At 42.0% G+C, this 12630-nt stretch overlaps 2 protein-coding genes across 2 annotated transcripts; both read right to left on the bottom strand.

Annotated features, from left to right (window-relative positions):
- Nucleotides 1-980: 980 nt before the first annotated feature.
- LOC142213400 (olfactory receptor 13C9-like) lies at nucleotides 981-1931 on the bottom strand. The gene has a single exon (XM_075281716.1). The coding sequence runs from the start codon at nucleotides 1929-1931 to the stop codon at nucleotides 981-983; it is 951 nt and encodes a 316-aa protein (XP_075137817.1).
- A 6956-nt stretch (nucleotides 1932-8887) lies between these two features.
- LOC142213401 (olfactory receptor-like protein OLF1) lies at nucleotides 8888-9838 on the bottom strand. Its single transcript, XM_075281717.1, has one exon. It carries the CDS (start codon nucleotides 9836-9838, stop codon nucleotides 8888-8890), a length of 951 nt encoding a protein of 316 aa, XP_075137818.1.
- Between the last annotated feature and the right edge of the window lie 2792 nt (nucleotides 9839-12630).

A 12630-nucleotide genomic window follows, 5' to 3' on the forward strand; every position in this document is an offset into this window, starting at 1 on the left:
TTATACCCTTCCCCCCCCCCCCCCCCCCCATGCACCTATACACAAAGCCCCTCATAATCCAAGGACTCCTCACCCACAGCAGATCTCATCATAGATCTATGTTAAATTGGCTGAAAATTCTGCAAGTTTTACATGTGATCTCTGCTGTTGACTATGACCCATCGTTGGACCAGTGGAATAAAGATGTCATGCCAGCCCGGAAACGTCTTTATGGAACTCGTGACGTTGCTTTCTAGTTGAAAATTTGAAAACTGTGTTTTTGACATACTATAGTATAGTAGATGGACACTACTTTGTCTGTTTCATTATTGAGTACTGTGCATGTACATTGGAGTGTTTTCATAGACACATGAACATAGTAAAGGGCGACGACAAGAATTCTAGTGGTGCCGATTTTTCGTATAGCTCCAATATTCTATATTGCTCATAGTAGACCTTTGAACACCCTAGAAGTAGGGTTGAGCGATCGTGTTCGGAAAAGATCGGATTCCGATCGGCGATCGAGAAAATTTCACAATCGCCATCGGAATTCCTGAAAAGTCAAGATCGGCTCAACCCTACCTAGAAGACATTTCTACCCACCAGGTTTTATTAACTCTATGTTGAGTTATACAAATTATGACTCGGGGTTATTAAAAAGTTACCAATGGTTTTTCTTTCAAGTTGTAAAGTATAAACAAATCTTGTCTAGCCCTCAGAACCTCTATCTTCGGGAACATACCCCTTCCAGTCAATTATATGATATTATTTCCAACTAATCTTCTTACATTCGATAATTTGCTCATTCTCGAAATATTATGAGAATTTGACAGAAGAGACATGGGATGTCTTGACTCTTACAACAAGCATGTTTATGGCTCCCCGGCATCTCGACATGGACATCGGCTTGAGACATGAACTACTCATGGGACATTGTAGGGTCATTGGTAGGTCATTGGACCAACCAGATGAAATAATACTCCACCAACCAATTTTTAGAACTAGTCTTGGTTCTTTTGTTGCCTATTCGAAAATTGAAAACTGTTTTTCACATCCTTGTTCCTCATACTGTATATAAAAGGGTTTAACATCGGAGTCACTGTTGTATAGAGGATTGATACTACATTGTCTGTTGTATTAGAGTACTGGACGTGTTTCTTTGAGTGTGGTCGCAGATACATGAACATAATAGTGCCATAGTAGAGGGTGACAACAGTGAGGTGAGAGGAGCACGTGGAGAAGGATTTCTGCCTCCCTTTCGAGGAACGGATCTTCAAAATACTTGAAATAACATGAATGTAGGAGATCAGAGTCAAGAAGAAAGAACACATGGCAATAATCACTGCTGTGATGTATACGGCTAATTCATTGACAAAGGTATCTCCACAAGCTATTCGGATGAAAGCAGGCATCTCACAAAAGTAGTGGTTGAGGTTGTGAGACCTGCAGAATGAAAGTTGGAATGTGAGGGATACCAACATAGAAGAATTCATGAAGCCGGCAATCCAAGATCCACCTGATAAGTAAAAAAACAACGTCTTGCTCATTATACTATTGTAATGCAATGGTTTACAAATAGCAACATATCTATCATAGGCCATGATGGCAAGTATTATACATTCTGTGGTACCCAACGCCAAGGAGAAGAACATCTGTGTCGCACATCCCAATAAAGAAATACTTCTGTCTTTGGCCAAGGTGTTCATTAAGAGCACAGGAACGATGGAGGAGGAGAAGCAGATGTCAATGATAGAGAGGTTGGTCAGAAAGAAGTACATGGGGGTGTGTAGTCTTGGATTGATCCTCACTATGATGATCAGAAGAAGGTTCCCAGATATAGTAATTATATACATTAGCAAAAATATGATGAAGAAGGTGATTTGTAGATGAGGGACAGTAGACAACCCAAGTAAGGTGAATCTATCTGATGTAGTCTGGTTTGACTCTTCCATGGCTTTCAAGTTGTTTCCCATTTTTTATACTGTATATAAAGCAATAGAATATTACAGATATTTACTACCAAGTATTGATGAAATAGAACATGGTTATAATTGACTAGTTTAAGGAATCTAGTCTTCAGCGGGGTTAGGATAGTCCTTTAATATCTGATCGATGGGGACCTCACTCCCAGACCAATGAATTCCATCCATTGTCTGGTGACCAAGCATCATTGCTACATCTCTGCCCCAATTTAAGTGAATTATAGCTGAGCTGTAATGGCGAGGGCCCCGCAGTCAGATAGAGATAGTCTAGTCTAATATATCATCTAATAAGGTCTCGAGAAACCGATTAGGTCTATGGCTCCATGGTGTTATAATCAGTACTAAACTATAGATTTTAAGTATTACATTAAATCAACTACTGAAGCAAAATTCTTCATTGTTTGTCCAATGATTCTTATTATGATATAGAGGTGTCCACCCTTAACTCATCTCAAATTTGGAGAAGGGCTCGGAAATCCTTTTTGGAACCAATTCAATACAACATTGTGACATGCTAAAGAAACCTCTTGAAATGAAACAACGAATAGCTTCACATAGAATATATCACACAAGTATTGTCTTGAAAAGCTGACTATCTTGTGACATACATGTCCAGCCGAGAGGACATGTAAGGTGAGATTTATCATTCTACGTGTATACAGATGGGATAATACCTCTGAAGACTTGTTAAAGATGAATGAGAAAAATATCCTCTTATATATTTTTTCAATTCCCAGGAGTAACTTTTTGAATTATACAGTAGGGTGTAGGGCCTGGGGATCTCATCAATGTCTGTTCCATGGTGATTTTTTTTTAGATTAGCAGGTTATTTGCTTTATGGAATATGGCAGTGTTTTAAAAATAATATGTTTGGAATAGTTGATAGACCCCAGCAGACGCTTCCTTACGGATGGGATTGAGAGACACAATACTCCCGGATCCCTGTTGAAACTCCTGGTGTATGTGAGCCATCGGTTGGGTGCGGTTTCTCTGGCCAGCACTCGTCAGTCTCTAGTATCTCCCAGTTTCGGGGGTCTGCCAACTCGGGGCACATTCCGACAATCCCCGTTCACCTTCCACTTCGTAATCACAGAGGCCACTGTCGATTTTGGGTAATTCAGTTTCCTTGCTATGTCCCTTAAGGATCGACCATTTCTGTGGTACCCCACAATTTCCCCTTTCTTGAAATCGAACAACTCTGCACTTTGTGGCATTTTGCATGCGTGAAGGCATGACATCTATCACGACCGCAGATATCTTCATTTGCATGGGTGGCCAAATACTTAGTGGTAGACAGTGTAGAGCACCTTTCACCACCTCCAACAAGTCCCACTTTTTATATCAATTAGTAGGACCTGCTCTACTGATTCCAGTATATTTGGGATTAAATTCTTTGCATCCTTTTTTCACTCCAGAGCAGTATTTTTTTCTCTAGCCCCCACCATTCCCAAGCAATCACTGTTGTTAGTTTCCGTGTCTGATATGCTATTTAGACTCTGTACTGTCAGGAGGGCAGTGTCAGGCAGGCGCAGACCAGGGGAGTGATTCTAGGTTCTGACACTGGCTGCCTCTGATTGGAGCTCAGAATCCCATCCCCCTACCTGATACCCCCTTCTGACATTACAGAGCTTAAATAGAACATCAAGCACCAATACTACCTGCACCTATTGCTCAGGAATAATTGGGGCCTAGAGAGAAAATTTCAACTGTGCTCAGTAGAGCAAAACCTAACAAATTAACAGATTGCTAAGAACTAGAATTTATAGAGGTAGTGAGAGGTCCTCTATACAAAGGATCTTCTCCTGTATCCACCAACTCCAATTCTTTGCATTCTTTTTTGATTCCAGAGAAGCATGTTTATTTTTCTAGCCCACACCGTCCCTGAGCAATCAGTGCAGTTAGTTGTGGTCCTAATTTGGCTCTCTACTGTCAAGAGGGTGGTTTCAGTCAAGGCAGCATGAATCAGAGTTCCATGACACTGTTCAATCAGAGGAGTACAATGTTAGCATTATGATCATTCTTCATTTGCCTGACACCACCCTCTTGATCGGAGAGACTCTAATTAGTATATCAGTCACCAAAAAATAACTACACTGATTACTGGAATAAGTGGAACGGCAACTATTAACGGATGTAAAAGGATCAAGTTGGTGGAGGTGGAGAAAGGACCTATTTAAGATAATACAGACCCTAAAATGTGACTGGGTTGTGACTAATTGAGTGAAAAAGGGTAATAAAATGACTAGTGTCTAGTGCCCAAGTATGATGTCTATGGGGACCAGGCGTAGCAAAATATGGTATACGATGCAGTATACACAGTGTACAGGGAAAGGTGCTGGTCAACCACCATTTTGATATTGAAGACCTATCGTAAAGCCAGCTTCACATGGGTGGGTTCGTTTTGTGAGTCATGGACGGGTATTTCCCATATCAAACCATAGTCATCTTTGATGTTAGGAATCCTTGCTTCCCCATGATTCAACCATTTCATACTGAAGAAATGATTATGGTATGGGACAACAGACCCAAGAGAAGCACAGACTCCCAGTGTCATAGATTACAATGATGCTAAGAGTCCAGGTCTCAGCTGCAGCCATATTTTCTAATCCTGAACAATCCCTTTAATTCTATCATGATGTGACCAAGGGGCCCTAGAAGACGAGACCCACTTCCTGCTTTATTGCACCAAATACTCAGCTATGAGGGCTGTCTACTACCAAAGACTCTCTGCCCACATCCCAGACTTCATATCTGCAGACGAGAAGAGGAAACTCTACATCCTACTTGGAGAAGAAGAGGCCACTGTGGAGATCGCTGCCCAATACGTGTCCAGCTGTCACCAAACAAGAGGAAGATAAGACTATCAAACCCCTCACCCACCACCCAAAAGACCCCACGGACAGTTATACCCCAAATCACCCATCCCAGCCCCCACCCCCCATACAGCTGTCACCAAACAAGAGGAAGATGAGACCCCACGGACTGTTATACCCCAAACCACCCTCAGTCTAAAAAACACAACGCCAAGCCTGGTGACAGTTGGAGGGGAAAGCCGGCTAGAGAGGACATAAATTCAAAAGTAACTGTCCAAAAAGCCAAAACCTGAGGGAATTCCCACCATATATGTAGCATAGTACCCAGTCTATCCCATCCCCTCCTGCAGAGATTTGAATGAGTATGATCTATATGGGCCAGCTGAGTCCCCATTTTGCATGCTGCCTCCCAACGAGAGGCTCCAATGGACACTTGTCTGACAAATTCCATGGTTTTATACCATTCTGGAAGGGGGATCGTTCTCTCAAGATCAGATTCCCAACGAGTCAAGCAAGTGGACTCACCCTGTTCAGATGGGACGCAGAGGAGTTTGTAAAAAGCTGAGGAGCCACCCTTGAGAGAGGTAGATGCTCGCCACAACTGTAAAGCTAAAGTAGGGAATACCGGGCCGGAGGCTGCCCGCGATTGGAGAAGATGTCGGACCTGAAGATACCTGTAAAAATCACAGTGAGGAATATGAAACTCATCCCTCAGCGTAGCAAAGGATTTGAGCTGGGTCCCCTCATCGTGGTCTGCGATTCCACAAATTCCATTGTCTTACCACCCTCCCAGATCTAGCTGAGGTTGTAGCGTGGGCAGATATGACAATGGTAAATCAGTCAGAGGCAAAAGTTCACTCCCAGATATGTGTGAATGCAAATAGCAGGAACCTTCATGCTCAATAAGGGGAACTGCTGAGTAAGGGGACTTTATTGACTTAGCGATTAGTCCACCAGTCAGATGAGCACACCGAGCATCACGCTCGGGTCACCACTGAGCCCATCATAGAACAGAGCCGGACGTGAACAGGAGAGCGCTGGCCTTGGCAAAGAGGTAATAGAAGATGAGTATGAATGTTTTTTTTAAACTTTTTTGCCTCCACCCATTATACTCTTGGGTCTAAAGAGACCCCAGACTACAATGTGGTAAGAAATGTAGTTCGAATGTCCATTTCTTCAGTTTCGGTACAAACTGATTCTCCCATCTCATCAGCAACTTATGTTTTCTCATACTTTAACCAAAAAATTTAGGACAGAGAATTTTTTTTTTTTTTGAACAGAATAAGATCCTAGAATTTATTGATTTATTGTCTACATTAGAAATCAGATGAAATCACAAAATCCAAACACAGATACACATCTGTAGATGATTGTTATAATCTCTTATTATGTGGCAACAGTACACACTATAGGCACTATTTTATTTTACAGATACACATCCAATTTCTTCCCACTGGAATCTACAGACCCATATAATACCATCGACAATTGTGTTGAAAATATGGATAATTTTTTATCAGGAGTCTGTATTTCGGATGCTTTGGAAAAATACTGATCTGTATTTAGAGTCTTAAAGTTGGATCCAATTTCTTAGACTCTATTGTTATTTGGGGTAAATACCATTTCTAAGGATCTGTTTCGTCCCCATTGATGACAAAATTGCTAAAATACAGACTTCTATACAAACAATACTGATTTGTGGATTTCAGCAAACATGGTAAACCAAGTTTTTCCGAGCTGGGTTCAACCCGAATATTCAAAATTTTTAAGAAATACAAATAGATATTAATTCGTTTCGGACTAAATAAAATTACATTGGGCATGGAAAATGTGAGTCGGAGTCAGTTCTGGAGTCGCCTGATATCACCTCACCATCACCTACCAATATGGGCACAGTGCTGATGTCACTTACAGTATATAAGGTGCTGCGGACTGGAACATGAGGCATTTCAGTGATGGCAGAAGTAGGGGATGGATGCGTATTCATCATTACATGATCCAAAGCAATTACTCCATTTTCTTCACCTGTACGCAGCACTGACTGCAGCAAAGTTTGCAATACAGATAGAGCACTGGAGTAGCAGAGTAAGGGCTCGTTCACATCTGCGCCCGGTCTCCATTATGCAGGTTTCCATTTCCTGCACAAAACAGAGGCAGGAGACGGAAACCTGCAGGACTCTTTCATACCCATTCATTTGAATGGGTGAGAAAGCTGTCCAGCGTGAGCGGCGGTGAGCGTTTTATGCTCTCCGCCGCAAAACCGTTTTTTTTTTAATCCGGACATAGAGTCGGACATGCAGTACTCTGTGTCCGGTTTTAAAAAAAACGGTTTTGCGGCAGAGAGCATAAAACGCTCACCGCCGCTCACGGCCAGACCCGGTCTGTGGTTTCCGTCTTCTTGCATGCAGAAGACGGAAACCACAGAATGGAGACCCGAACGCAGGTGTGAACCTAGCGTAAGAAACTATTTTATTGCACATCTGCTCCCATAAAGGGATAATTTTTGGTGCCTTTTTTTCATAAACCAATTGCTTATCACTTCTCACTTACACGTCACCAAAACAGGCTATTTTTTCTATACCATTACTTTTTGTAATATAATGGCCAAATGTGTCTACCAAACCGTGGGCAAACATCTTTCCCCCAAAAAATGCTAAATATTAAAACACGTAAAAACTAGAGATGAGCGAATAGTAAAATGTTCGGGATTCCATATTCGTTTCGAGTAGCCCCTCAATATTCGACTACTCGAATCAACTATCGAACCCTATTATAGTCTATGGGGGGAAAATGCTCGTTTCAGGGGTAGGCAACATTCGATCAAATTTAACTTACCAAGTTCACGAGTGAGGGTCGGGCTGGATCCTCCGAGAAGTCTTCTCCTTGCAGCGTCCCCACGGCGTCTTCCGACTCTTCATTCACTCTGCCAGGCATCGGGCCTGGGCAGAGCCGACTGCGCATCCCCGCACTACAAGCGGACATGCGCAGTCGGCTCTGCCCAGGCCCGATGCCTGGCAGAGTTAATTCAGAGCTGGAAGATGCCGCGGGGACACTGCACGGAGAAGACTTCTAAAGGTAGGAGAAGAACCAGCGTTGATTGGCCAACTGTATAGCATTCGGCCAATCAATGCTGGTTCTGCATCAAACTTTTACATTCGAACATCGAGTAGTACTCGATCGAGTACGAGTATTTCGAATACCGTAGTATTCGATCGAATACCTACTCGATTGAGTACTACTCGCTCATCTCTAGTAAAAACGAGAGTTGATGCAGTGTCTGTATCTTCTGCTTACCATTCGTTGTTCCATAGATGACACATTCCCTTTGACATAACTTTGGATGTGTTTGGTTTAGAGGATTTTAAAAAAATGGACTCCTAGAAGCCCTGACAGTGTTATACACTCATTTTTAACTCCTTCGTGCAAACGTACATGAATAGGTGTAATGGGGTGTATGGAGAGGGCTCAGGAGCTAAGCCTTGTCCATACACGGTGGGTATTACACAGTCAGAGTCCACCGCTAACATTTAAGCTGCCACAATTAAACACAATTGCAGCATCTAAAGTGCGCAGGTGCCATAGGCACGACCATGTTTAACCAATTGCCCGGACACGCGTGCCTCTTGATGGCTGCAAAGCTTGTCATTGGTATGGTTCTATTACACGTTGCCAACTCAGAACTTCATTTCTTGTTTATGGTCCAACTGATCGGTACATAGTACACCAAAAGGTGGTTGAGCTGTGCTAAGGAGATAGGAAAAAACGTGATGCCATTGTATTGTGAAGTGTATGTGGACCCTTAAACTTTTTCTACTGTACAAGTATTCTCTACATTGCTATAATGAAGCCATGAGCATAATACAAGACGTGCAGGCGTTTCAGCTGCTAAGGGACCATGTAATCAGTTGGAGACCACCTAGAGAGGTGAAGACCTTTCCTGCCCCGGTTCTAGAGTAGGACCCCAATCAAGTTTAGTGATGGGGTACCATGATTACTTGAGATGTTCCTGAATTAAGTGACTTTGACGTTAATGGTGTAGACTGTAGAACCGGTAATCGAGAAGCCCTTTGGTAACCAATAGAAATCTGGTACCAAGTCCGAAAATGTATCATGTTACGCTAGTATTATTTGGTTCCTTCTCAATTGATTCATGATGGTGTCTTTCACGTCCTTGTTTCTCATACTATATATAAAAGGGTTTAACAGTGGAGTTACAGCAGTATAAAGAATTGGCACTATCTTGTCTGTTTTTTTAGAATAATCAGTATAAGTTTTTGGGTGTGGCCGTAGATACATATACATAACAGTTCCAAAAAAGAGCGTGACAACAGTGAGGTGCGAGGCACACGTGGAGAAAGATTTCTGCCTCCCTTCTGATGAAATAATCTTCAGAACATTAGAGATAATATGGACATAGGAGATCAGAATCAGGTAGAAGCAACCCATAGCAATAATAGTTCCGGTGATGTATATAGACAACTCATTGAGAAAGGTATCGCCACAAGACATTCGTATGAAAGCAGGAACCTCACAGAAGTAGTGGTTGACATTCATACAGCCACAGAAGGGGAGTTGGAATGTGAGGGACACCTGAACAATGGAGTTAATAAATCCAATACTCCATGACACTGCCACTAAGTAGAAACACAAGGTCCTGTTCATTATGGTGTTATAATGCAACGGTCTACAAATGGCGGCATATCTATCGTAGGCCATGAAGGCAAGAATTAAACTTTCCGTAGCGCCCATACCCAAGGAGAAACACATCTGTGTCGCACATCCCACTAAGGAAATACTTCTGTCTTTGGCCAAGGTGTTCTTCAGGAGGACAGGAACAATGGAGGAGGAGAAGATAATGTCAATGAGAGAGAGGTTGGTGAGAAAAAAGAACATGGGGGTGTGTAGTCTTGGATTGATCCTCACGATGATGATCAACAAAAGGTTCCCTGAAATCGTCATTAGATACATTGTCAAAAAGATAAGGAAAAAGATAACTTGTAGGTGAGGGACAGTGGACAACCCAAGTAGGATGAACCTTTGGGTGGTTTGGTTCAACTTTTCCATAACATTCAACGATTCTTGTTATATACTAAAAAAAGAATTAGAAAAATGAACAATAAAACAGGCAAACATATCAAATATTAATTATATATTCCAGGGATATTGCTAAGTCCGGGGACATAATCCTCAAGCCATATGAGGACCGCATTTTAAATAAACAAAAAAAACAAAAAACCCCACACCACTAAATAATACAGTCATATAGATACAGCTCACCGGCGGCCCAGGAGAAACAGGAATATAAGAAGAACTGGAAGAACAAGGAACTGCAAAGTAATTCCATTATTCATACGAACCACTATGGCTGGAAACGCGTAAGAAATGAGCCTTTTCCTGTTCCTGTAGATGTTATAGATATGAAATAAAGTTTCTGGTTTTAATTGATTCTGGATTTAATTTCAATTAAAAAAATATAACATTTTTTTTGTTGTTGTTAGAAGACCCAGTTCAGCTTTTCAGTAAGGGATAGAAGACTGTATTCCTTCTGTAGCTGGGAATCAGCCAAAGTTACAGTGAAAAAAAAACAAAACACCCCAAAAATGCATGTATGAAAATACCCGAAATTGAGTCCAGTCTTGAATTGGAGAAAATTTCCTGGTCATGAAGTGCTGAAGCACAGTAGTAGAAAAAAACAAAACAAAGGCCTACAGGGCCATAATAATATATTCTATGTTCCATCTACTCACTCCAGGGCTGAGGATGTACTCTTCTTTGCTGATATAGATCAAATATTAATTATGTATTCGTGGGACATTGTTAAGTTTCGGGACACAATCCCCAAGGCATTGTGGACCCTGTTTTTTAAAAAAAAAAAACAAAAACAAAAAAAAAAACAATCTAGGTGCAATAATTCTGTGCAAGAACAAAGCTCAGTACATACAGTACATAAATCAACAGGTAGGCAAATAAAACAACTACAACTATACCAAAGTATATTGTTTTTGCATATGTACTTTTCTTGTATGTTTAATGAAGTCTCATATTGGCTTGTTTCTTGTGGGTTGAGCTATAGTTTTCAATGGTACAGCATTGGGCTAAATAAAGCTTAGTGAATTTTTTTTTTTACAGTGTTAGAATCTAGAGATGAGCGAACACTAAAATGTCCGAGGTTCGAAATCCGATTCGAACAGCCGCTCACTGTTCGACTGTTTGAACGGATTCCGCCCCCCATTATAGTCTATGGGGGGAAATACTCGTTTCAGGGGTACGCAAAATTCGATAAACTTATACTTACCAAGTCCACGAGTGAGGGTCGGGCTGGATTCTCCTTGAAGTCTTCTCCCGGCACAGCGCCCCCGCAGCGTCTTCCAGCTGGAATTCACTCTGTCTAGGCATCGGGGCCTAGGCAGAGCTGACTGCGCATGCGAGGGCATGCCCGCGCATGCGCAGTCGGCTCTGCCTAGGCCGGATGCTTAGGCAGAGTGAATTCCAGCCGGAAGACACCACGGGGGCACTGCGCCAGGAGAAGACTTCTAAAGGTAAGAGAAGAACCAGCATTGATTGGCAGAATGTATAGCATTCTGCCAATCAACGCTGGTTCTGCATCGAATCTTAAACTTCGAACAGCTAGTAGTGTTCTATCGAGTACGAGTATTTCGAATACCGTAGTATTCGATCGAACACCTACTCGATCGAACACTACTCGCTCATCTCTATTAGAATCCCATTTTTTCTCCCTAAGGCTGGTCTTACACGACCGTAATGATTTTATGGTCCACAAATTGCTGATCATCAACATAGACTCCGCACACGCCCATAAACTGCCGCACTCGCCCATTGAGTTCTATGGGCAAGTCCGTGCAGTGCCGTGAATTAGGGCCATTACGGATAAATTGCGGACCACGGTTGCGGCCCAGCCACACCACAGATAAAATATCCGGTGGTGTAAGAGGCCGCATTGAATATAATGCGTCCGGAATTGAAAACCCTCAATTGTGGACCATTTGCGGACTTACATTACGGCCGTGTAAGACCAACCTAACACGTAAGAATAGCCTTAAGAAAGGCTATTCTTCTCCTACCTTTAAGTAAGTTCGGTAGATATTCCAGTTTTCTTCGGTATTCAAATGAGTTTTGCAGTACTCGTCTCTGCCATTGGGCCTTTGGCATAGTCGACTACGCATGTCTGAGGACATTTTTTTGTGGCTGGTTACATGAGTGTACTGTGTATACTCATGTAAGCATGAGTGTACATACGCAGTCAGCTTTGCCCGAGGCCCAATGCCAGACTGCGCATGCCTGGGATTTAGATCCAGAAGATGCCGGAAGAAGAATCATCGCAGAGGACGCAGCGTGCCAGAAGAAGATGAGGTGGTGCTGGAGAGTTTTGTCGCAGCACTGGGGACACCCTCAATGATGTTTGAGTGCAGGGGAACGGCCCCAGTGTTTATTAAGGCGATTCCCACTTGTTACGGAGAAAAAATGGGATTCTAATGATAGAATTGTTTGGATTTTTTGTCATATATATATATATATATATATATATATATATATATATATATATGTATTTTTATATTACTAAACATTTTGTTAGATTTAATTTTAATTTTGGTCGGGAACTTGACCAAACTTTTACTTGATAGCTGATATAATCTTTTTGTGTCCAAATCCATGTGAGCTAAAGGAATTGTTCCCTTTGCCTATTAGGGTTGCGACAGTTCTATAAAAGAATGCTATACATGGACAGTTCTATAAGAATGCTATAGACATGGAGGTGGTTCCATGATTAAAACTGCCCTCTTGCTGAAGCTGATATGATGATACAGGATAGCGGTGACCTAGAGACCATTGAGCGC

The sequence above is a fragment of the Leptodactylus fuscus genome, chromosome 7, assembly GCF_031893055.1.
Source record: "Leptodactylus fuscus isolate aLepFus1 chromosome 7, aLepFus1.hap2, whole genome shotgun sequence".
NCBI classification, from domain to species: Eukaryota; Metazoa; Chordata; class Amphibia; order Anura; family Leptodactylidae; genus Leptodactylus; species Leptodactylus fuscus.

Coding starts and splice junctions, on each gene's coding strand:
- LOC142213400 (XM_075281716.1), bottom strand. CDS start 1,931: ATGGAAGAGTCAAACCAGACTACATCAGATAGATTCACCTTACTTGGG.
- LOC142213401 (XM_075281717.1), bottom strand. CDS start 9,838: ATGGAAAAGTTGAACCAAACCACCCAAAGGTTCATCCTACTTGGGTTG.